General features: G+C 39.4%; 1 protein-coding gene across 1 annotated transcript in view; it reads left to right on the top strand.

The window, feature by feature from the left end:
- LOC150078417 (coiled-coil domain-containing protein 125-like) overlaps positions 1–24,990 on the top strand; it is a 253,546-nt gene that overhangs the window by 72,713 nt on the left and 155,843 nt on the right. Inside the window, exon 5 of the mRNA XM_090385396.1 lies at positions 19,095–19,177. Coding sequence (XP_090241522.1) covers positions 19,095–19,177 — 83 coding nt within the window. The remainder of the gene's footprint in view (positions 1–19,094; positions 19,178–24,990) is intronic.

The raw sequence follows: 24,990 nt of genomic DNA, 5'->3' as shown, positions 1-24,990 counted from the left end.
ACGGAATTTTATTTTGAGTTCGGTCTTCTATCCACAGATTTAAAGCCTTTTCCATTTTTTCTAATTTAACATCACGAGTTACAGAGCAAATTTTTGAAGCAATTAGCACATTTTCACGGACACTACGGCGGATTTTTTCTTCTGATTTCTTGATTGATCGTACCGTTGACTCATTGATTTTATAATGTTTTGCCACTGAGGAGACACTTTCACCATTAGAAATTTTGTCTAATAACTCAATTTTATTCGCTAATGTCATCACCTTCTTTCATATTTTCACATTTCTCTTGTTATTCGTAGCCATATTTTTGTATGGGTTAGAAAGAACTTGTCCACAATAAAGTCACTTTCTTCTGTTAACACACTCGAAAAAGTCTGTTTTACACTGCAAAACGGTAGATTTATCACTTTTGTAAGCATATCAATTTATAAATTTATTCAATTTTTAAGCATATAAATTAAAAGCAAACGACGAAACCTTCACGACAAGCGCATAACACATACTGAACAAGGATTAGTGAGAAACATCTACGATCGCGATTTTGTCACCCCTCTCCCCCCACCCACTGAGTGCTGTTTTGACCGAGAAAGATAATTTTAGCCATGCATGTTTTTTTATGGCGGAAAATGTTCACGGCGCTTTAAAATTCACATTTTTTATAGGTTTCATTTTATGTTAAATCAGTGACCGCGAATACGCGAACCCGCGAATACAGATACCGTGAATAGCGGGGATTTACTGTATTTCATTCAGAATGTTTTTGATGTATATATTTTGTTTTTATAAATTTTAGTGTTTACCTGTGTATTTTAATTTCATTTTTGTCTATGTTTTAGCCTATTTATCATCTTCCATTTTACTCTTCTATACAATGCCTGGATTCTACACTTTGCCAGTAACATATACACCAATGAGCCAAAACATTGACCAATGAGTCGTTAGGCAAATTGAAGCAACTGTAGGTGAACTACGGTGCGTGCATGGGACGGGACACAGTATAAAAACACCTGATACTGAGCTCCGTTAATCAGTGTTACTCTCGTTCTTCAGATGGGAAAGGCAGCAGACTTTAGCATTAGCATTAGTAGAGGCATTTGATGCAAGAAAGCAAGCTTATGCAGCATCAGCCAAAAAAAAAATAATAAAATAAAATAAATAAATAAATAAAAAATAACCACTTCCACTTCACATCTCTGTTCGTTCGAAATACCTGTCCAGCTGAGCCTTAAACTTATTTAGGCTATCAACTTCCACGACAAGGGATGGAAGTCTATTCCAGCAACCAATCACCCACCGGCTAAAGGCAAATTTCCTCACGTCTATCCTACATCTGTCTTTCCTCAATTTGAATTTATGCCCTCTCAGGTGATTATTCTGAGCAAGAGGAAGAATCCCATCAGCATTGAGCATGCTCAAACCATTCAAGGCTTTATACACCTCTATCAGATCACCTCGCTGATGCCTAGTCTCCAGACATTGTAATTTGCAAAACGTAAGCCTTTCTTCGTAAGAGCACCCCTTTGTTCCATTCACTAATCTTGTTGCCCTTCTCTGTACTCGTTCCAGCATCTCTACATCCTTCTTGAAATGAAGCCTCCAGACCTGTATACAGTACTCTAGGTGCGGTCTGACCATTGCCTTATACAAGGGAATAATCACCTCCTTATCCCTGCTAGAAAAATTCCTATATATCATCGACAATACACCATGAGCTACTCTTGCAGCCCGTCTGCACTGCTCAGAAAACTTCATATCTGCCTGCACAACCACCCCCAGGTCCCTTTCATTCTCTACCACTGTCAGTGTAGTACCACAGAGTTGATACGTTGCTCTGGGGTTGCTGTTTCTCATATGTAGTACTTTACATTTGTCAATGTTAAACTTCATTTGCCACCTCTCAGCCCATCTGCTCAACCTTTCCAGATCCTATTGCAGTAGCATAGTGTCAGTAGTGTCCTTGACAACCCTGCCAACCTTCGTATCGTCTGCAAACTTGGACATTAAGCTTGATATACCATCATCAATATCATTTATAAATACAGAAAACAATAATGGACCCAATACTGAACCCTGAGGGACTCCACTAATAACATTAGTCCACGATGAGCAGTGTCCATTGATTACCACTCTCTGTCTTCTTCCCCTCAACCACCCCTTTATCCATAGCAGCAATTTGCCTCCAATGCCACACTGCTCCAATTTGTGCAGCAGTCTTCCATGTGCAACAGTATCAAAAGCCTTTCTAAGATCCAAGTATATAATATCAAAGTTATTCCCTGCATCCAGTTCTTTTGTGACTGCATCATAGTATCCAATCAAATTGGTCAGGCAAGACTTCCCCTTAACAAAACCATGCTGTGTCTGAGCTATAACTGAAGTCTTGTCTAGATGATCCTGCAGTGCTTCTTTAACCAGTGCCTCCATTAATTTTCCGGGAACAGAAGTTAAACTAACAGGTCTATAATTACTTGTGTCGCCCTTTGATCCTCCTTTGTGAATTGGGTTTACATTTGCACATCTCCAGTCCATGGGTTCTTCCCCTGAGTCCAAAGAAGCTCTCATAATTATGGCTAAGTGTTTGCTTACTTCCTTTGCTGCTTCCTTTAATATAACTGGATAGATCCCATCCACCCCAGGTGCCTTTCTTGTATTTATCTTCAACAATTTCTCCTCCACTTTACTCTCAGTTATTACAAGATTCTCTAGCTTACTGCCAGAGTTGAATACACCTCTGGCATTCCCCTCGCTGAATAACTCCTCATGTGTGAATGTCGATGCAAAATATTCATTCAGTTTGTTAGCTACCTGAGCAGGATCATCAACAGTTGACCCATCGATATCAAGTGGACCAATCTGATTCATCCCCTTCCTTCTAGAGTTTACATAAGTAAAGAACTCTTTGCTGTTTTTCTTTGCATCCCTTGCCAAAGATTTCTTGTAATCTGCCTTCGCCTGCCTAACCTCCTTTGTAACTTGGTTACAGATCAACTTGTATCTATCATAGGCTTCTGTGTCATGTGTTAATTTGTATGTATCCCATGCATTTTTCTTCTCTGCCATATGTCTCATTAGTTCATCTGACATCCACTTAGGCCTAAACCTTGAACAATATTTCTTAGTTGGTATGTAAAGCCTAGTAGCTTCCAAGATAAGTTCTTTGAATGTTTCCCATTTTGAATTTGCTGTTGGTAACATCATCAGTTGGTCGCACTGTATAGAATTTAAATACTGTCTCAGTCCATCGTAGTCGCCTTTACGAAAGCAATAACCCTTCCCTTTACCCCTAATGGTAGTTACCTCTTTGAGTAAATCCCACTTCAGCACACTGTGATCGCTGCCACCTAGTGGTTCATTTACCTGCAGATTTTAATGCATGAAGAATCACTATTGACAATCAAGTCAAGAGTATTACTTCCTCTAGTTGCCTCCTGAACATGGTGATGTAGAAAACAATCATCCAATAAATCCACAAAAGCCTTGCTAGTGTGTGAGTGACCAGCCCCCAAATTCCAGTCAATATCTGGGAAATTAAAATCCCCCATTATAAGACTCTCTGATTTACTGGCCCACTCTATTTCCCCGTACAGTTTCTTATTATACTCATCAGAGTCATTAGGCCTATAGCACACTCCTACTCTCAATTTTGATCTCCCAATGCTTATGTCACACCAAACTGACTCGACACTGCACTGTCCAGCAATGTCGACTGGCTTCACTTCCTTGGATTTTATGTATTTCTTAACTAATAGCATAACCCCTCCTCCCTTTCTATCCTGTCTATCCTTTCTGTAGACATTATACTCCCCAAATTCCAGTTCTGCATTTCTTATATCTGTGTGACACCACGTCTCTGAAATCCCCACAATATCTGCCTTTGATGTTTTGAGCAATACCTTAAATTCATCAAATTTATTTACTAAACTCCTAGCATTGGTGTACACGCAAGTATACATGCACCTGTTCTTTTTCTTAGCTACCCTAACACAACCTATGTGTTTATTTGTACCGCAATGACTCCCAGCAGCAGTCTCTGAAATACCCTGCATCTTGTTTTCCAGGCTTCTGCTCATTCCAATAGAAGCAGTGCAAGAATTACTTTCACCTCTGCCAGTGGCTGCTGTTAATCTATTAGTCCTTGTATCCCCCCCCAATCTAGCAGTTTTCCGACCCACCTAACACTGCCTCGATTGCATCAGCAAACATTCTTGCACCCTTTCTATTTAAGTGTATCCCATCCCTGTAGAAGCAGTCTCTCCTGTTAACAAGTACAGACCAGGCTGAAAAAATTCTACCCCTTGAGCCTTGTACAATCCTTCCAGGGCTGAATTGATCGACAGAGCTCTACTCCCTCCTATCGTGTCTGGGCAGAACTGCAGACACTTTAAATTCAACCCTAATTCACGGCTTTTTTTCAACAGTGACCTGTACTTGTTAAGTAATTCCTCCGGTCTCCTACTCTTAATATCATTAGTGCCAACGTGTACAACTATATCACCTTTTGTGCCCTTAAAAGATGATATCTGCTCTACAACGTCATCAACCTTTGCCTCTGGCAGACCCTGGTCCTGTTCCACCTATCCTTTTTACAAAGCATGTTTCCCGTTTCCCTGACAATAGAGTCACCAACAACTACTAGTTCCTTTGGGACCAGCGCATTCTGCCTTGGGGGCTGCCGCTGTGTTACGCGATGACCAAGTGCAAGCTCTGGCATTGGTGTGGGCAGCTTGAGAGCTTGATGGGCCCCTCACTTTTAATCCTTCGAGGGCATCCACCCTGTCCTTCAAGCTCTCATATAGGCCCATAACAATGCTGAGTTGTTGCCTGATTTCCTTACACTCCTTGCATCGTGCACACATAAAGACATCCCCCATGGCAATATCATGTCCCGTACCTGACTGCTCCACAAACATCAAGCAAGTAGTGCATTTTAATAGGCTGTGATTCAGAGGGCAACTGCCCCCCCTCAGTTCTCCCCTGAGCCACAGCACTCCCATTAGCTTGAGCCTTTTGCTTTGCTGCTCTGGTCAGAGTCATGATTTCGATTTAATTTCAATAAAATTTCAATTTCAGTACAAAATTAAAACCCTAAACTTATATCTCAACACAGTTATAACGCTATATTTATGTTTCAGTATCGAGTGTTATCTACGAAATCACTTTATATAACTTCCGTATCAAGTTTAAGTATTAATTATTTATTTTTTACTAATTATTTATGTTACGTAACCCAAGTCGTTATATGTATAGTTAAAAGTACAATTTAATTGACAATGAAGTTCAACAAGATTAATATCTGATTAATTGACAGTATTATGTACTATACTATACTATATTAAGCTTATGCTATCTATTTCGAGATATTTTGTATCGCGTTACAATGGCGGCAATTACGAACGGTAAACACGTGGATTTGATACACTTTCCGATACGAAGTAATACCTACAAAATCTCTATCTAAGTTACTTTAATCTAAGTATCGTAAATAAGAATATAAAACTACTCTAGAAAATCAGTTAATATGACAATTTAAGCTAATAAAACAGAAAATAAATCAGAAAAAACTTCTCTGTTGCAGGAGCGGCAAAAATGTACGTCCGCACAGGATACTCTCGTGCTACTAAAAAAGCGACTTAAGCAAGTTTGACAAAGGCCAAATTGTAATGGCCAGATGACTGGGTCAGAGCCTATCCAAAACGGCACGGCTGGTGGGGTGCTCATGGTCAGCTGTGGTTAGTACCTACTGAAGGTGGTCCAAGGAGGGAAAACACACGAACTGCTGCCGACCGGGCTAGCCAGATTGGTAAAGTGCCTGCTTGGCAACCCAAAGGTCGTGGGTTCGAATCCTGCCTTGGGCTTGGATCAGAGTAAAATGCAAAAACTTTGGGAGTTGCATTATGGCCACAGAAGCCGATGCGCCAACAACTAACAAAAAAAACAAAAAAAAAACTGCTGACGAGGTGTTGGACGACCACGGCTCATTGATGCTCAGTTAGAGAAAAGGCTCTCCCAGATGGTACATGGCAAAAGAAGGGTGACTGTGGCACATCTAGCCAGTAATTGGAATGCTGGTGATGGGAGTAATGTGTCACAACACACAGTACATCGAACCCTGCTGAAAATGGGGCTGTATAGCCGCAGGCTGCTCCAAGTGCCCATGCTAACCATGGTTCACTGGTGACAGCGCCTACAATGGGCGCGCAAGCATCGAAACTAGACCTTGAGTGATTGGAAGAAGGACGTCTGGTCTGATGAATCACGTTTCCGGTTAAACCATGTGGACCGCTGGGTAAGTGTCCATCATTTACCTGGGGAAGTGATGGAGTTTGGATGCAATGTGGGATGAAAACAAGCCGGTGGTGGCAGTGTCATTCTTTGGGCGATGTTCTGCTGGGGTACCCTGGGTCCATTCATCCATGTGCTGGGCACTCTGACGTCTACCATTTACCTAAACATTATTGCTGACCAGGTACACCCTTTCATGGCAACAGTCTTCTCCTCTGGCAGTGCCATCTTTCAGGATAATGCGGCATGCCACAACACCTGGATTGTTCGAGACTGGTTTGTGGAACATGAGGAAGACTTCCAGGTATTTCCCTGGCCTACAAATTCCCCAGACATCAATCCCATCAAGCATCTGTGGTTTGTGTTGGAACAACAATTCCAATCTATGGTGTTTCAACCACGGACCTTACAGGAGTTAAAGGATCTGCTGGTTGCGCGTTGGTACCAGATACCACAAGACACATTTAGAAATCTTGCAGTGTCTATACCTCACTGGGTACGAGCTATTTTGGCTGCACGTGGAGGACCAACATCATATTAGGTAGGTTGGTCAGAATGTTTTGGCTCATCAGTGTGTATATGTGCCGACCAGGCTAGCCGGCAACCCAAAGGTTGCGGGTTTGAATCCCGCCTCGGGCTTGGATCAAAGTACTGCAAAAACCTTGGGAGGTGCATTATGGCCACAGAAGCCGATGCGCCAACAACTACAAAAAAAAAAAAAAGTGTGTGTATATATATATATATATATATATGTGTGGAGAACTAATTTGTTATCCAGGGGCACTGTTTGAAGAATAAGTGTTTTTAGCCAAATTCAAATGATCGATTTTGCAAAAGAAAAAAAAAAAAAAAGAAAGAAAAAGGTTTCAATACTTTTTAAATACTTTCATTGTACTGTTAAACACACTTGGCTTCTTTTAATTTACAATGTCTGTTGTCAGTGAATTTAATTTCTGGTTTAGTGTTGAGCTTAAAAAAAAACAACTCCATTTTCTGAAATGTTTTCCTCTTATTTTTCTGCCTTTTTTGCAAAAAAACTCATGTTTCTCTCCTGCTCACAGCTATTTTTTGCTTTTAAAAAGTTGGCAATTATGTTGGTAGAAATGGTTTTGCGATATAGTAGTAATGACAAATGATGCAAGAAAGCATGCTAGTATAAGCCAAAAAAAAATAATAAAAAAATAGTGCACCCATCTAAACGCTTCAAGAATTTGTCTAGTTCTTCCTTGAATTTATTCAACCCATCCACTTCCACAGCAACAGATGGAAGCTTGTACCAGTGATCAAGCACATGCTGGCTGAAAGCAAATTTCTGCATGGCTATCCTGTAACTATCCTTCCTGAACTTGAATTTATGCCCCCTCATGTATGTATTAGCATTAGCATTAATAGAAGCATGCAATGCAAAAAAGCAAGCTTATGAAACATCAGCCAAAAAAAAAAAAAAAGCCCTCCCATTTCATGCCTCCATTTGTTCCAAATACCTGTCCAGCTCAGCCTTTATTTTTATTTAGACTATCAACTTCCACAACAAAAGGTGGAAGTCTGTTCTACCAATCAACTACCCGCTGGCTAAAGGAAAATTTCTGCACATTTATTCTACAACTGTCTTTCCTCAATTTGAAACCTGCTCAGATTAAGAACCTGAGGGGGGGCATCCCCCCAGGTTCTTAATCTGAGCAAGAGGAAGAATCCCATCAGCATTCAGTTTGCTTAACCCATACAAGGCAGGGTTGTCAAGGACACTACTGAACACTATGCTGCTGCAACAGGATCTGGAAAGGTTGAGCAGATGGGCTGAGAGGTGGCAAATGAAGTTTAACATTGACAAATGTAAAGTACTACACATGGGAAACAGCAACCCCAGAGCAACGTATCAACTCTGTGGTACTACACTGACAGTGGTAGAGAATGAAAGGGACCTGGGAGTGGTTGTGCAGGCAGATATGAAGTTCTCTGAGCAGTGCAGACGGGCTGCAAGAGTAGCTCATGGTGTATTGTCAATGATATATAGGAATTTTTCTAGCAGGGATAAGGAGGTGATTATTCCCTTGTATAAGGCAATGGTCAGGCCACACCTAGAGTACTGTATACAGGTCTGGAGGCCTCATTTCAAGAAGGATGTAGAGCTGCTGGAACGAGTACAGAGAAGGGCAACAAGATTAGTGAATGGAACAAACGGGTGCTCTTAGAAGAAAGGCTTAAGTTTTGCAAATTACAGTGTCTGGAGACTAGGCACCAGCGAGGTGATCTGATAGAGGTGTATAAAGCATTGAATGGTTTGAGCATGCTCAATGCTGATGGGATTCTTCCTCTTGCTCAGAATAATCACCTGAGAGGGCATAAATTCAAATTGAGGAAAGACAGATGTAGGATAGACGTGAGGAAATTTGCCTTTAGCCGGTGGGTGATTGGTTGCTGGAATAGACTTCCATCCCTTGTCGTGGAAGTTGATAGCCTAAATAAGTTTAAGGCTCAGCTGGACAGGTATTTCGAACGAACAGAGATGTGAAGTGGAAGTGGTTATTTTTTATTTATTTATTTATTTTATTTTATTATTTTTTTTTTGGCTGATGCTGCATAAGCTTGCTTTCTTGCATCAAATGCCTCTACTAATACTAATGCTAATGCTAATGCTAAGGCCTTAAACACCTCAATCAGATCACCTCGCAGGTGCCTACCCTCCAGGCGCTGCAATTTGCAGAACTTAAGCCTTTCTTGGTAAGAGCACCCCTTTGTTCCCCTCACCAATCTTGTTGCCCTTCTTTGTACTCGTTTTAGCAACTACAAAGAAGGGCAACAAGATTGGTGTGGTAGATTGATGTGGTCTCAGTAAGTGGAAGAGTACCATTAAATTCAGCTCACTCAAGGCTTTAAACTTCTGAATCAGATCTCCCTGTAGGTGCCTGGTCTCGAGACACTGCAGTTTGCAGAACTGAAGCCTTTCTTGCTAAGTGTACCCTTTGTTCCCTTCACCAATCTGGTTGCCCTTCTCTGCACCTGTTCCAGCAGATCTACAACCTTTCTAAAGTGAAGCCTCCAGACCTATATACAGTACCCAAGATGCAGCTTAACCATGGCCAAACAAAGAGATAATCACCTCCTTACCAGGCGCCTCCTAGCCAGGGGGGGAAGGAGCAGCAGTGCGTAGCACACGCTTCTTGCTTAGACCGGGGTTCGAGCCCTGTCACCACCAAATACGGAGGATGCGGAAAGGTCAAGGAATGACCACTAGCATATCCCAGAGCAATATGGCCTTAGTTGCTAATGCTCCTAAAAACCAAATAACAACAACAACAACCTCCTTACCCCTGCTGGCAAAATTTCTGTATATTATTGACAAAATCCCATGAACTATCCCTGCAGAGAATTTCATGTCTGATTGCACAATTACCCCAGGTCTTTTTCATTCTCCACCACCCTGAGTGTAGTACCACACAATTGATAAGTTACTCTGGGTTACTCATATGCTACTCATATGCAGTACCTTTCATTTGTCAATGTTAAAATTCAAACTGTCGTTTCTCAGCCAATCAATCCAATTTTCTTAGGTCTTGTTGCAGTTGGTCACACTGTTGGTCACCTTGGCCTTCGGTGCCAAGTGTTTCATGGCCAAATGATTCCAGTGCATTTCTGAAAGCATTTTCTCTAAAGAGCATTTCAGTGAACAGTTTATTTTTGTTTCAACAACCATTTTTTTTTATTTGTATATCAGAGTAGCTCTTTTGCACTACAAGATGTAGGCAGAGGCCCAGAAAGAAAGTGACCTTTCTGTTTTTTTTCTAGAAGTACTAAAAAACTAATTCAGCCACTTGGTCACCTTGTGGCACTGATTCTGCCTCCCCGTGGTGGGGCCAGAAACCTGGGTGATAAAGCAAATCCCAGGGCCAAATGGAGCAAAATATGGATTATGACAACTTTCTCCTGAATCAGACTGCAAATCCAAATTGAATCGTTATGCACCAATCCGACTATGACTCAACCAACCAAGAGACTGAAGACGGATACTTCTCAAGTAGAACATTGAAGTTTACTGATCCTGCATTCCTTAATGAATCAGACTGTAGGCAGTCCATTGCCATTTCTTATACAGAAATGTCTGAAAAATGTAGAAGGTTCTTCGAGAATGGTGTGATGCCTTAAATCTGGCGACCTACTGGTTGAAACCACCAGTTCAAACACTCTGAGTTCCTTTTCAATATCTCACCACATGCAACGGAATTGCAGTTTAGGTGTCACCACATGCTATACTGAATACCTCCAAATGTGTCATCTCAGAATGGGATCTAAGGAATATCTCAGAAGCGGAGGAGGAAATTGTCAACAAATTGCAGGATCAGAAGGTCACACATGTGAAGAGTATTACACTGAAGAAAGATGGCAAACTTATTCCAACTCACAGCGTCATACTGACGTTTAGTTCACCAAACCTACCTTCATCAGTAAAAGCCAGGTATTTGAACTGCAGCATTCGCCTATATATTCCAAACGCAGTAAGATGTTATAACCGTCAGAAATTTGGACACTCTTGAATGGTCTGTTGAGGTGATGCAGTATGCTCAAACTGTGGATCAAAGAAGCATGCAAAAGCTGATTGTAAATTGCAGTTCTCACTTTGTCCCAATTGTAAAGGCAATCACCCGGCCTTCTCTAAAATGTGATCAGTGGAAATATGAAAAAAAAAAAAAAAAAAAAATCCAGAAATACAAGATAGAAAAGAAAGTCTCATTTTCAGAAGCAAGAAAACAATTACAACAACAGATGCCAAGATGTATTTATGCCAACGCTGCTCAAAGATTTCATTCAGTATCAGTTCAGAATGATACATCAATTCTGCCAAGCATCTCCATTTCTGAATGGGTTTGATCATTATTGTCTTCTGTACCTCCATCCTCAAAGCAACAGACTTTATATAGAGCTAGTAACACACCAGTCATGATACCACACGTTGTCCTTACAACTCTTGTAAGACCTATTCAAACAGAGAACTCAGATCCAGTTTGCAAGCAGCACACCGACTTTCCCTTATGGATACAAATTAATCTTTCAATCAAAAAGAAACTGAAACCATTCGGAGATTCATCCAGAAGATGAAATAGATGCAAGATTTATTTTTCCAAAGAGAAATAAAATGAAAATTGACTGCCTGAAACAGACTTCCAAAAAGCAGACAGATGCAGCTTCTCTATTTAAATCCAAACAGTAAAAAACATTGTACAATGGAATTGCAGAGCTTTCACAGCAATATTGATGACATCCACAAGATAATTATGGATCATAATACAACTGGAATCTGCTTATATTTAACACATCAGTTGTCTCCCTTGATAAAAAATTATATTCTCTTTTGGCAAGACAGGCCTGTTACAAATAGTGCTCACGGAGGGGTGGCCATACTTATAGATTGATGAGTCCCTTACAATTGCATTCCTTTACAAACTGCTGTTTGAAGCTGTTGTCACGCGAATAGCGATTGGCATTAGTCTGACACATGTTTCGATCTTCCTGACACCCAGTCATACTTGTACCCTTCATGAACTTGAAGATCTTATTCTGCAGTTGCCAACCCCCTTTCTGTTTATTGGGTAACTTCAATGGACATCATCCACTGTGAGGTTCTCCTGGTGCAGACAGACAAGGACAACTCATTGAAATGCTCATTGACAGACAAAATTTAACCATATTAAATACTCGCTCACCAACTTGTATCCATCTCCCAACTGGAACAACCTCTGCAATAGATCTCTCTATCTGCTCTCCAATCCTCTTTCCTAGTATTGAGTAGACAGCTCTGGATGGTTCGCTGAACAGTGATCACTACCCATTACTTTGTAAAATTCAAACATCGCACTCCATAACTTCAGAAAACTACATAAAATGAAAATTTTCCAAGGCAACGTACACTTCTCGTGTATCCTTTGACAATCAGATCATTGAATCTCATCCAGTTGACAGTTTCTAATCTGCAATTCTGTCCAGACATGATAGGAGGGATTATATGCTGAAAGCCTTGTGATTAACTCGAAACTTGAGGGAATCTGCAAAGCTCTAGGGGGAAATTTTTATCAGTATGGCCCGCATTTGTAAGTAGAATGAATCTGTTTTGTAGAGATAATATTCATTTGAACAAATGAGGCAAGGATTTTTGCCAATTTCATTGAGAATAGCCTAAGGATTCAGGGAAACTGCTAATTATGGGTGAGAAGGGTAATTTAGATTTGCATTTATTTGATGGTATAGGTCATATTAATGCTTGCACTCAAAATGTATCAAATGAGGAGGAAGGTAAAGCTTGGGATACAAACCTAAATAACAAGGGATGTTTCAGGGTAGTAAACTGTAGAAGGTTACTTAGTCTCAGCTGTGTCTACGGTAATGTCAGGAGTGTAGTCAGTAAAACGTTAGCAGGGTTGTTAAGGACACTACTGACAGTATGCTACTGCAACAGGATCTGGAAAGGTTGAGCAGATGGGCTGAGAGGTGGCAAATGAAGTTTAACATTGACAAATGTAAAGTACTACATATGGGAAACAGTAACCCCAGAGTAACGTATCAACTCTGTGGTACTACACTGACATTGGTACTACACTGACACTGACTTCATATCTGCCTGCATATGTGCAGGCAGATATGAAGTTTTTTGAGCAGTGCAGATGAGCTGCAAGAGTAGCTAATGGTGTCTTGTCAGTGATATACAGGAATTTTTCTAGCAGGGATAAGGAGGTGATTATTCCCTTGTATAAGGCAATGGTCAGGCCACACCTAGAGTACTGTATACAGGTCTGAAGGCCTCATTTCAAGAAGGATGTAGAACTGCTGGAACGAGTACAGAGAAGGGCAACAAGTTTAGTGAATGGAACAAAGGGGTGCTCTTACGAAGAAACACTTAAGTTTTGCAAATTACAGTGTCTGGAGACTAGGCACTGGCGAGGTGATCTGAATTCAAATTGAGAAAAGACAGATGTAGGATATATGTGCGGAGATTTGCCTTTAGCCAGCAGGTAGTTGGTTGGTGGAACAGATTTCCATTCCTTGTTGTGGAAGTTGATAGCCTAAATAAAAAAGGCTCAGCTGGACAGGTATTTCAAATGAACGGAGGGGTGAAATGGGAGTGTTTTTTTTTTTTTTTTGGCTGATGCTGCGTAAGCTTGTTTTCTTGCATCATATGCCTCTACTAATGCTAAATGGCTGAATTTGAACCCCTGGTTAGGACAACTAATGCTGATATAATGGGGCTAACAGAAATGTGGTACCACCTGGAAATGGATGAAGCCGAGTTCCACTATAGTTTGTTAGTTATTGTTATTTGGTTTTTGGGAGCATTAGCAACTAAGGCCATATTGCTCCGGGATATGCGGTGGTCATTCCCTGACCTTTCCGCATCCTCCGTATTTGGTGGTGACGGGCTTGAACCCCGGTCTAATCAAGAAGCGTGTGCTATGCACTGCTGCTCCTTCCCACCTTGGCTACGGAGTCGCCCTCCACTATAGTATGTATAATGTATTTAGGAAAGATAGAAGGGGTGAGGGGGTCATTCTTCTTATCAAAAACAGCCTGAGTGGAAAAAGAGCTTTTGCTGAATCTGAAGTTGTCTGCCAGCATAGAATCTGTGTAGTGTAAGTTAGTTGTAAGCAAAGGAACAATGAGAGTGGGAGTAATCTACATAATGGAAGATTCTGAAGAATATGACAAGTCTTTACATGCAGATGGAATGGGCAAGCAAGCATGAATATCTTATTACGAGTGATTTTAATCTGCCCTAGATTGATTGGAATAAGTGGGAGGGAAACTCACATGGGGAAAAATGTTTTAAAATAAACTAGATGATTATTATTTGTACCAAGATGTTAGAGAAAGTATTAGTTGTGAGAATATCTTGACCTCATTACTAACGATTTAGATGACATCATAGACTTAAAGTACAGGAACCATTGTTGGGAAGTGATCATGCAATCATCAGTTGGAAGTTGAAGAAAGATGTTGCAGTAGTAAAGGTAAAGGCACAGGTTTTAACTTCAGAAGAGAGGATTTTGACAATTTAAGGTACTATAAGGTATCTGTGAATTGGGCTGCCGAGGGATGGCAAATACATTTGAATTATAGAATACTTTTAAAGCAAAAATCACAGAAGCCATAAATACATAAGTATCTTTAAGAAAATATTGCAGGAGGAGGAGGATGCTGAAATGGATGATTGTGGAGCTGGCTGGTCAGATAGATCAGAAAAAGATAGCATGGCGCCAGGGCCTAACTTGAGGATATGCGGGCCCTAGGCAAAAGTCTTTTTGGAGCCCCTGTAAAGATGTTTATTATGAACATGACCTATCTTTGGAGTATTTGGTCCATAGGCAAAATATTTTCCTGGGACCCTGCACCCTACTTTAATAGTAAAAAAATAGGGCATAGAGCCCTCAGAAAATTAGGATTACACAATCAATATAAAAATGTAAAGCAAATAAATCTGCATATATTTCTAAGGAAATATATACAAATCTGATCTATTGGTGGCACACTCATTTTGACTAGAAGCTACATTACAATTTTAAAGTATATTTTATTTGCAAATTTTATAAGGAACACGAGCACTCGTGCTCATTGTTATGCTACTGGATATTGACGATTTTGGCTGTGTCAATTGCCGTTTATGGGTCCACTCAAATTACGGGCCCTAGGCACATGCTAATTTGCATAGGCCTAAGAATAGCCGTGCATGGGACAGTTAGAATGATGGAAATTACTGAAGCCTAAAACAGGCACCAGTTGACTTGTAATAGTGCCACAAATAAGGTCAGGGAGGCCAAGGCTGCATATGAAAAAGTGTTGGCTAAGGGAGCAAAGAATGGGGATAAGGAATTTTTCGTGTATGTGAATACAACAAAGAAGAAAACTAATCAGTCAAACACTTGTGCACTGCATGTGGGAAAGTCTTAAATGACCCAGCTCATGTTACAAATGAATTGAATAGGTACTTTGCATTGGTGTTTACTGACAAAAGTCTGTTCGTGCTGAGAAGAGGCTGTGCGTGAGTGAGGCTGAGTCATATGAAATTACTGATGTCGTAATTACTGTTTATCAGATGACTGTTTATTAGAAACATTTTTGAGCATAAAGGCAAGTAAGGGCTCCCAGAGTTGATGGCATATATCTGTAGTTTTGAGGTGGGATACTGCAAGGGAGTGTATTGAACCATTTTGAGGTTACTTATGAGGGCACTTTTGGATTCAGGGGCGGTTCCTTTGGATTGGAGAGGTGCCAATGTATCGCCAATACAGAAAAGCAGTTCTAAGAATGAAGCTAGTAACTACAGACCGATTAGTCCGACTTCAGTGGAAAAATCTTAGTGACAGTGATTAAGAGTGCAATCCAGGGACATTTAGATAGATATGGCATTCTGAAAGACACACAACATGGCTTTGTTAGGGTAAATCATGCTTAATTAACTTAGTAAGCTATTTTGACATAACTACTCATGAGCTGGATTTATGGTACAATTTCAACATAGTTTATTTGGATTTTAACAAGGCATTTGACTCAATCCCTCAGGAGAGGTACTGTATAAGCTTGAACAGGTTGAGATTACTGGTAAGATTCTAAGATGGACTGCTGGGTGGCTGCTGGGCAGAAGGCAGAGGGTTGTGATTAATGAATATTCTTCAGATTGGTGTAATGTCAGAAGTGGGGTCCTTCAAGGATTGGTTCTTGGACCACTCCACTGTTCTTTCTCATTTTCATAAATGACACCAACGAAGAGATAGATGGTGTGATGTTGAAATTTGTAGATGATGTTAAGATTGTCAGAGACCTTAATGATCAGTGCCAAGTAGTGCTCTTTCAGGATTACTTAAACAGACTTCAAAGATGATCAGAGAAGTGTCAGGTTTATTTTAATGCTGCTAAATTCAAGGGCTTACACTTGGGGAATAGCAACCTACAATAATAATCCCACTGTACTGTATAAGGCATTTGTAAGACTACATGGTATACATTTGGAATATGGTGTTCGAGTATGGAGATTGTTTGTTATTTGGTTTTTAGGAGCATTAGCAACTAAGGCCATATTGCTCCGGGATATGCGGTGGTCATTCCCTGACCTTTCCACATCCTCTGTATTGGTGGTGACGGGCTCGAACCCTGGTCTAATCAAGAAGCGTGTGCTACGCACTGCTGCTCCTTCCCACCTGGCTACGGAGGCGCCACAAGTATGGAGCCTCATCTGAAAAAAGTCATCGAGCTTCTTGAAAGGGTCCAAAGATGGGCAACTTGAATGGTGAGCTCAGGAAGGACGACATATGAGGAAAGGCTCTGATTATGTGGGCTGTAGAGCTTGGCAACCAGGCACAGCAGAGGTGACCTGATTAAGGTTTATAAGGTTCTGAGAGGAACCTTATAAACCTATAAGAGTAATAAGAATTATTACTCTTATAGGTTACTCTTACTCCTATAAGAATGTAAAAAAAGAAAAAAATCATGCATGGAATCTATTCTGGAAACAACCTACCAATACCAATCTTATAAACTATAAGAAACTTAGAGCCAAGGCCTGCCACATTAGGAAGAAAGCAAAAAGAGACTTTTGAGTTTGATTCTCAACTACAATTAATAAAAATACTGATGCAAGGATAATATGGAGAAAAATAAAGCAATTAAATGGCAAATTTCCTCCCATTATCCTCTCCACACACACATTGTCTAACAGCCAATCCAAATAGAAATTCACATACAGAAATGTCCTAAGTTAGTTAATGTTTGAGCGCATACTATTCTGGTAAGTAATTCTGTGGCTGTATTTTAATATGAAATGTGTATGTTGTCACTAAAATTTAATTTATAGTGCAGTGTGGAAAACCTTTTTCTGAAAAGTCTCGTGTTTTCTGTGATAAACTACTGGTTTTTGAAAAAAAAAATTTTTTGACTATTTTTGCCAAAAAAACTGATTTATTTATTTTTTTTTTCCTGCTTGTAGTTACTTGATCTCCAGCTTTTCTAAAGGCAAAAGTTGGCAGCTATGAATGTGGCATGGTTCTGGTTGTTAATCACTCTTACTGCTTTCAAGTCATAAGAAGACTGAAAACATCTTGTCCTTTCTCATCATTATCATTAATAAAATTGGAACAGGTGATAGTGATCTTCCACCCTCCACAAGGAATTCCACTTGGTACACTGGTTCAATGTGAAGAATGATCATCTAAGTAGTCACCTCTTGTCTTTTCGTGAAACCTGATTCACTGAAGGATCGAGGCGCCTCCGTAGCCAGGTGGGAAGGAGCAGCAGTGTACAGCACACGCTTCTTGATTAGACCGGGGTTCGAGCCGTCACCACCAAATACGGAGGATGCGGAAAGGTCAAGGAATGACCACCGCATATCCCGGAGCAATATGGCCTTAGTTGCTAATGCTCCTAAAAACCAACAAAACAAAAACAAAAAAAAACTGAAGGATCTTACCAGTAATCTGAATTTGCTTCAGTTTATACAATAGATTTTCATGCAAAACAAAGGCTTTACTGAAATAGAGCTAAATGACAGTGTTGTTTCTTGTATCCAAATGCTTTATGAGGCATCGTAATAATTAACCAGACTAGACTGGTCAGGCAAGATTTTTCCCCTCATCAACCCATGCTGGGATCCATTAAGGATCCCAGCATGGGTTTAGCATATCCTTAATCAAAGACTCCATGATGTTAATTTCCACTGAGGCTGAACTCACTGCTCTATAATTGCCCATAACTTCATTTTCATTCCCTTTGTGGGCTGGATAGACATTAATACTTCTTTGGTCCACTAGCATCCTTGCATGCAGCTGTGAGCTATCCACCATGGAACTTTACCTTCTCTTAGCCTTAGTAGCTTTTCTGATAGATTTTTTTTGCAGATCATTATAAAATACTTATTTTACAGTAATCACTTTATAGTATATAATTACTTATTTTACAGTTCTTTCAACTGTAAATATTGTAACATACCTATTTGACTGACCTGCTACTTCTTCTGAGTTTTATGTTTCTTCCACTTCGATCAGGTAAGGTATTTATCTGATTGACCCTCTTCTTATTTCTATTCACATACGAGAACTCCTTGTTCCTAGTCTTAGCTTTCTTTGCTAGTGATTTATTGTACCTCCGTAATTGTTTTTTTTTTTTTTTTTTTCTTTCTTTTCTTCAATTAACCCATTAACCTCTCTTTTCATCCATTTTGGCATCTTTCTTTTGCAGAACTTCTCCATTGAAATGAAATCAGTTTATTGAGCTCAAGAAATACCCAAATCTACTATAGATTTCCACTCTTGAAATTGAAACACTCACATTTTCTTTTTACCACAGAAATTTCTTTGGACACTACCTAGTTTTTGATATTGTGGCCATTACCTGCTTTTGTTCATGCACCATCACATTTGTGATACAGTTTGGATCTCTGGTAAGAACCATGTCATATCCATGACAGTTCTTTGTGTTTTGTATGATATGTTGGTATAAATGACAGTTGCCCCTTGCACTTTATATGATATGTTAGTATAAATGGCCATCATTCATATTGTTCAAAAAACCATTTTCACATGATTTTTATTGGCAGTCTGTAATTTCAGGTCTACAGAAGGTAGGTTTCTGGTGTCCAGAATAAAGCAGTTGCACTTGCTTGTCTATTCAAGTTGCCTCGGGATATTTGTCACACCTCAGAATCATTAGACGTGATTTTTTAATTATATTTTTCATAATATTAATTTTATTACCCACATATTTATAGTTTCTTTTTTGACTTATATTAGTTTTATTTCATTATTTTCATCATTTAATAAGTGACTCTAATTTTTCTTAGCGTATCTAATGAAAACATGGAACTTTTGTCTGGAATCAAATTTCGGACTCAACAGATTAAGGTTTTACAAGCAGAAAATCAAGGTATATTTTCTTTAAATGTAATTAAATTTTCTCTAAATGTAATTAACTGACATAAGACAGAAGGCATAATTACAATCATTAAGTTGCAATATTAGCATCTGATTACATTATTGAGCAACAGAAAAAAAAAAGTGTCACATTCTCACTTCCACTACGTTGGAAGGTCTACTGTATGAGTATGTGATGAGTTAATTAGAAGCATAATTCATCTCATTGTGTAAATCATAAATAGTGATTGGCTTTGGATATACAGTATATAATTTTAAAAAAATTTTTGAACATACAAGTTAACTTCAGTATTATGAGTGTATCCCGTAACATAACCTTCTGTATAGCAAGATCAAGTTTTATAGTATTATTATTAATAATATTATTAAATTATGATAATAAAATTATAATAATTATAAATTATTAAATGTATATAAAATATCAAAATTCTTTTTACAGTATTGTAGGTGTGAAAAAATCTATTTAGAACAACCTTCAGTGTATAAGAGACTATTAGTCCTTCCAAGTTTTTGTTCAATGAATAATATTTCAGTGACATCTTAGGTTATTTCCTCACATGGTAAGAGACTAACAGCATGTGGAATGACAGCCAGCAGAGCAATGTGTGTGTATCTACCTACACGAATGTGTGATGTCAGTATAAATATGACAGCGGTGAAAGAAACATGGAAAGATTCTGAGCTGCTTGTAGACTACCCAAAGAAAAGTTAATTATTACAACCTGTTATTGTCTCACACCTGATAAACTGAGGAATACTATTCTCAAATGAATCCCACAGTTTAGGGGGAAACTTAAAATTTTTGATACTGCTCTATGACAGAATCACCACACAATGGTGATTATGGCCTGCCTGTTACTCTGTGGTTCTTTTTGCTTTGTTAGCCTCTCACATCACCAAGCTGTCTTCAGTTATATCTGTCACCTCTATCTGGATATGTTTATGTGCTGTTAGTTACCAATAACTATTGGTCCATTGATTCTTCTGCTGTACCCTGGTCCTATTACTGGCATGGAACAACTGGATCCAGAATTCATCAGACCAGGAGACCTTTTCCAGTCTCCACTATATACCTACTTGTTTTTAGCTGATGTGCATAACCCAGTGAGGCTGTCTATTGCCACTGGTGTTACTCTTATTGAGTATCCAACAAATTATGCATTCCAGTATACCCTTTTGCACACTGCTGTTTTACTGCACTGTCATTTGAGTGATTATGTTCCACCTGTTAGATTGCTTGGGTTCTTTTTACTTTATTGGCCTCTCACTTCACTTAACTGTCTTGGGAACACATCAAAAAATGAACTCTAGTAAGTTACATGTGCATTTCAAAATAAATAGTACTTCAGTTAATACATGTAAATCTAATAAAATCCACAAATTTCATTTTTCAAATTAAATTGTCTTTCTCTTCATCAGAACAATAGTATTTCATTGTCAAAATATGCACCTTAAATCACCAGATTACAAGGTAACATGCACAAGTGTTCCGTAGTTTTGCCCAGAACACTGACATGGGCAAACATGATTTTTGTTTGGATAACACAGAAAGGATTGTAGTCACTAGAGCTAGAGGAATAATGACATACAAAGTGGGGGTACTCCTCAAATAAACCCTTCATCTCATGCAAACTTTTCAAATGCCCCTTGTATGGCTCCAAAATTTGTATTTATTTTTTTTTAAAAGTTCTTGTGACACATATGAACTATTAGAGGCAGAAGGGTTAAGAGGAATGTGCTACTTCACAATACTCAGTCAAAACAGGTCTGGAAGCCTCATTTTAGGAAGGATGTAGAGCTGCTGGAACAGGTACAGAGGAGGGCAACAAGATTGGTGAGGGGAACAAAAGATTACTCTTACCAAGCTTATTGCCTGTAGTCTACAAGGTTTTCACAAAAAATACTTTCAAGAAGAATAGGCACAACATTGATGCAGTACAACCCAAATTGCAAGCAGGTTTCAGCAGTGGCTTTAATGCAATGGATCACATCCAAACAGTGCAGCAAGTTATAGTGGCACAATGAATACAACCTTTTATTATAGGATTGCTTGGCACATTCATTTAGCCTTTATCTTCTGCAACCTGAGATTGAACAAGTAAGGATTTATTTTCACTAGTGAAGAGTCCTGCAATAAGTTGAAGTTCTTGTCTATAGTCCAAATAGTAATGACAATCAAGTAAGATATGATCCATGTTCTCTTCAGCCCTACACAGACAAAGTGTAGTAGGAGACAGTCCCAATTTAAACAGTTTACTATTAATGCTGCCATGGCCCAACAGCAGGAATGTGCTAAGCAATCCTGGAGAACACCATAAAAATTCTTTATTCTTGAACTCTCTAGATAAAGATAAAAATTCTCTTGTTACACTACCAAGGTCTGAGGTATTCTGATCTCTTTGCCACTTTACAATGTAGATGGAACGCAGTCTTTTCCTTTCAGAAGCCAAAGAAACACTCAAATGAAGCTGCACATCTTCCAATAAAATAGGGTGTACTCTTTTCAGATGATAATTCATGTATCTGTATTGGATCTCATAATGTACTGGTTTTCTCAACAGAATCTGTAAGGCCACAGTAGATGTAGTCCTGCAATTATTATAATCCCTGGATTTCTTGTCTTTCTTATGCTTTTTATCTTTATGTTTTGCAGATGTGTGCTTTGAGTTTTATTGTTAAAGCTGCTTTAATTGCCACACTGGAGTTAGGGGACATTCATGTGTTGTTGTGGCAGACCCCAGGGTTCCCCCATTAGCCACTATTGTACTTCTTGTGTCGAATCTTACTCCAAAACCAGCCATTTGTATGTGGTGTGTAAATGTTATGATGTGTTCTGTTGTCGGCTGGTACCTGGCTCTTAACAGGTGGTAAGCAGCAACCCCTGGTTACCACGTACCACCCCCATCCCTACCATAAAGAGGCACCCAGGATCTACTTTTAGCTCATGCTACATCAACCCAGGGCAAAGACCAAGGAAAACCCAATTACAGACATGAGAAGAGAAAGACAGAAGAAGTATGGGAACTAGAAGGGGAGGGTAAAGATAGAAAAGAGGGGGATCAGCAGAGGGATCTGTCTTGGAATTTGAAAATAATAGAAATAAAGCAAGAATAAAGAAAGAAGAGGAGAAGTGGAACTTGTTTTTCCAACTATGGATTAACCTCCATGACAAATCACAACCCAGATTCTGGGATCAACATCAATCTGCAATCATTATATACAAAGATATTTACAATTTTAGGGCTCCTGAATTATAAGAACACCAAAAACCAATCAGGAAGAGTTGCTGCAAAGCAAATAGGGCAAAAATTCCTCATTGTATTTACATATATACAAAACTGACAGTCCAAGAGTGTTGTTTGTAAACAGTTCCAAATAAAGTCAAATCCAGGTAATGGTTTACTCAAGAAAGTCTAGGAGTGCAACAGAAATCTTTAAATTTAGGGAATGGTACTTTGTCACAATAGAGCTATGCCAGAAGTTAATAAAAACACAAAGTTCATGTATTCAGCCACTTGGGTGAACAGAGTACAGTCATAAATGGAGTTATAACCTAAATTAGGTTCAGTCATGAGTCAGAAAGTATAATTCGGGTTGATATCATACAGAAGAATTCTAGTTCCTGAGATTAAGATGGAGCTCTGAGATCCTCTCTTCTCTTGAATGCTTTTGTAGCATAAATTTTAATGCATTAAAAGCTGTTTGGGTCTGAATGAGAACCGGCTTGTTATTCGGGTTCAAGTCAGGAACAAAACGACAAAGATCCACATGAAAATCTTTGTAGTAATGACATTCAAATAGAATATGATTGAAAGTCTCTTCGCAGCTACATAAGCACAATGTTGTTGGGGATAAACCCAGTTTATGAAGCTTGGTGTTTATGCTTTCCTGGTCCATGAGTATAAAAGCCCCATACAAGCCAGGTGAAAACCAAAGCAATTCTGTGTTTCTTATCACCTTGACAACAAGCATAAAATCCCTCGTTCCACTACCTAATTTGGATGTTGACCAGTCTTGTTGCCATTTCTCTATAAAAATCTGCCATAATCTTTTCTCAGTTGTCAAAGGAGCAGCCAAATCCAGCTGGATTTGGCTGCTCCTTTGAATATTAGAGACATGGTGTCAGACAGATATAAGGAATGCAGAACTAGAATTTGGGGAGTACAATGTGTACAGGCCCCAGGTGCCAAGCGTATTTCGAGGCCAAGCTATATTCTTGCGATTTATAAAGTGCTCTTGATAAGCGATTGAAATTATATTTTACGTTCACATTTCTATAAACAGTTTTACTTTAAAAACAGTTCTGTACTTGAAAAGTAACAAGTAGAACACAGGAAGGAAATACACCTTTCTTTACATTTTCCTCTATTTATATTTTTACTAATTAACTAACACTTCAACCGCTTGGCCTCCGAGCGGCACTGCTCCTGCCTCCCCGTGGCGGGGCCGGTAACCTGGGGGAAAAGTTATCCTCCAGGGCGAAAAGGAGTAACGATGGATATAAATGACTATCCACCACTAGAGCCTTCAAATTCAAGGCCAGACAAACCAAATGATGATGACCTAAATCAACCAAAAAGGCTCCGAAGAGAAGTGCAGAGCAATGAGATGCCAAACTTCCTTGTAATACATTCGCTCTCCAACCAGCCTGTCTGCAAATTATCACCATTTGTCATCCAAAGATTTTTGGAATCCATTGCTGGTACACCGAAAATGCTTAAAACAACAACCTTTGCTGGGCTACCCGTATCTATCACTCCCCACAATACGTTAAACTCGTCAAAAGGTGTCATCACAGAGTGGGACCTGATTACAGTATCTGAAGAGGAATTAGTACAGGAACTGGGCAATCAAAAAGTAATTAGTGCAAAACGTATAAAGAGCAAAAAAGATGGAAATCTTGTTCCAACCCGATCCATAATTTTAACATTCAGCACCCCAGATTTGCCAGCCTCAGTAAAAGCTGGCTATTTAAACTGCCGAATACGGCCTTACATACCTAATCCTCTACGTTGCTTTAAATGCCAAAAATATGGACATTCCCAACAAGCATGCAGAGGAGAAGCTATTTGTCCTATTTGTGGTTCCAAGGAACATACACAAGCAGACTGTTCAGCCTCAAGTCCCATTTGTCCCAACTGCAAAGAAAGTCACCCAGCCTTTTCCAAATCTTGTGAAATGTGGAAAACGGGGAAGAAAATCCAAAAATATAAAATAGAGCACAAAGTTACGTACCCCGAGGCACGCAGACAGGTTATGTCGACCATGCCCAGTCATTCATATGCAGCTCACACTCGAAGCTTTAATTCAACAGCAGCTCAAACAGATGTATCCATACCTCCCTGCACATCTCTAGCTAACTGGGCTAAAAACACATTATCAAACCCTGTCAAAGACACACATCAAATTAAAATCAGTGAATCGACCAACACTCCAATCAGTATCCCAGTTGAGACTCGGACAGTACCGCATGACAAAGAAAAACTAAAAACTACTAAACACAACAATAAACCTGAATCATCCACTGGTAGTATGGAAGTAGATGTAAACCCAGATCATGAAGAACCAATACTAGAACTTCACGCAAACGATACTATGGATACCGGTCGCCCTACCTTCCCGAATAGAGACCGAAAAAAATCCTCCTCAAACAAAAAACAGTCAGATGAATCATCCTCAACTAAACCAAAATGAACCACAGCATCTTACAATGGAATTGCAGAGGCTTTCGTTCCAGCACAGACGATATTCAATACCTAATTAATCAATATTCTCCGGTTGCCTTTTGTTTACAGGAAACTTACC

The sequence above is a fragment of the Mastigoproctus giganteus genome, chromosome 11 (assembly GCF_048544385.1).
Source record: "Mastigoproctus giganteus isolate SK-2022 chromosome 11, ASM4854438v1, whole genome shotgun sequence".
Taxonomy (NCBI): domain Eukaryota; kingdom Metazoa; phylum Arthropoda; class Arachnida; order Uropygi; family Thelyphonidae; genus Mastigoproctus; species Mastigoproctus giganteus.
Note: the sequence above shows the minus strand (reverse complement) of the source record. Positions and strands in the feature narration are given on the sequence as shown.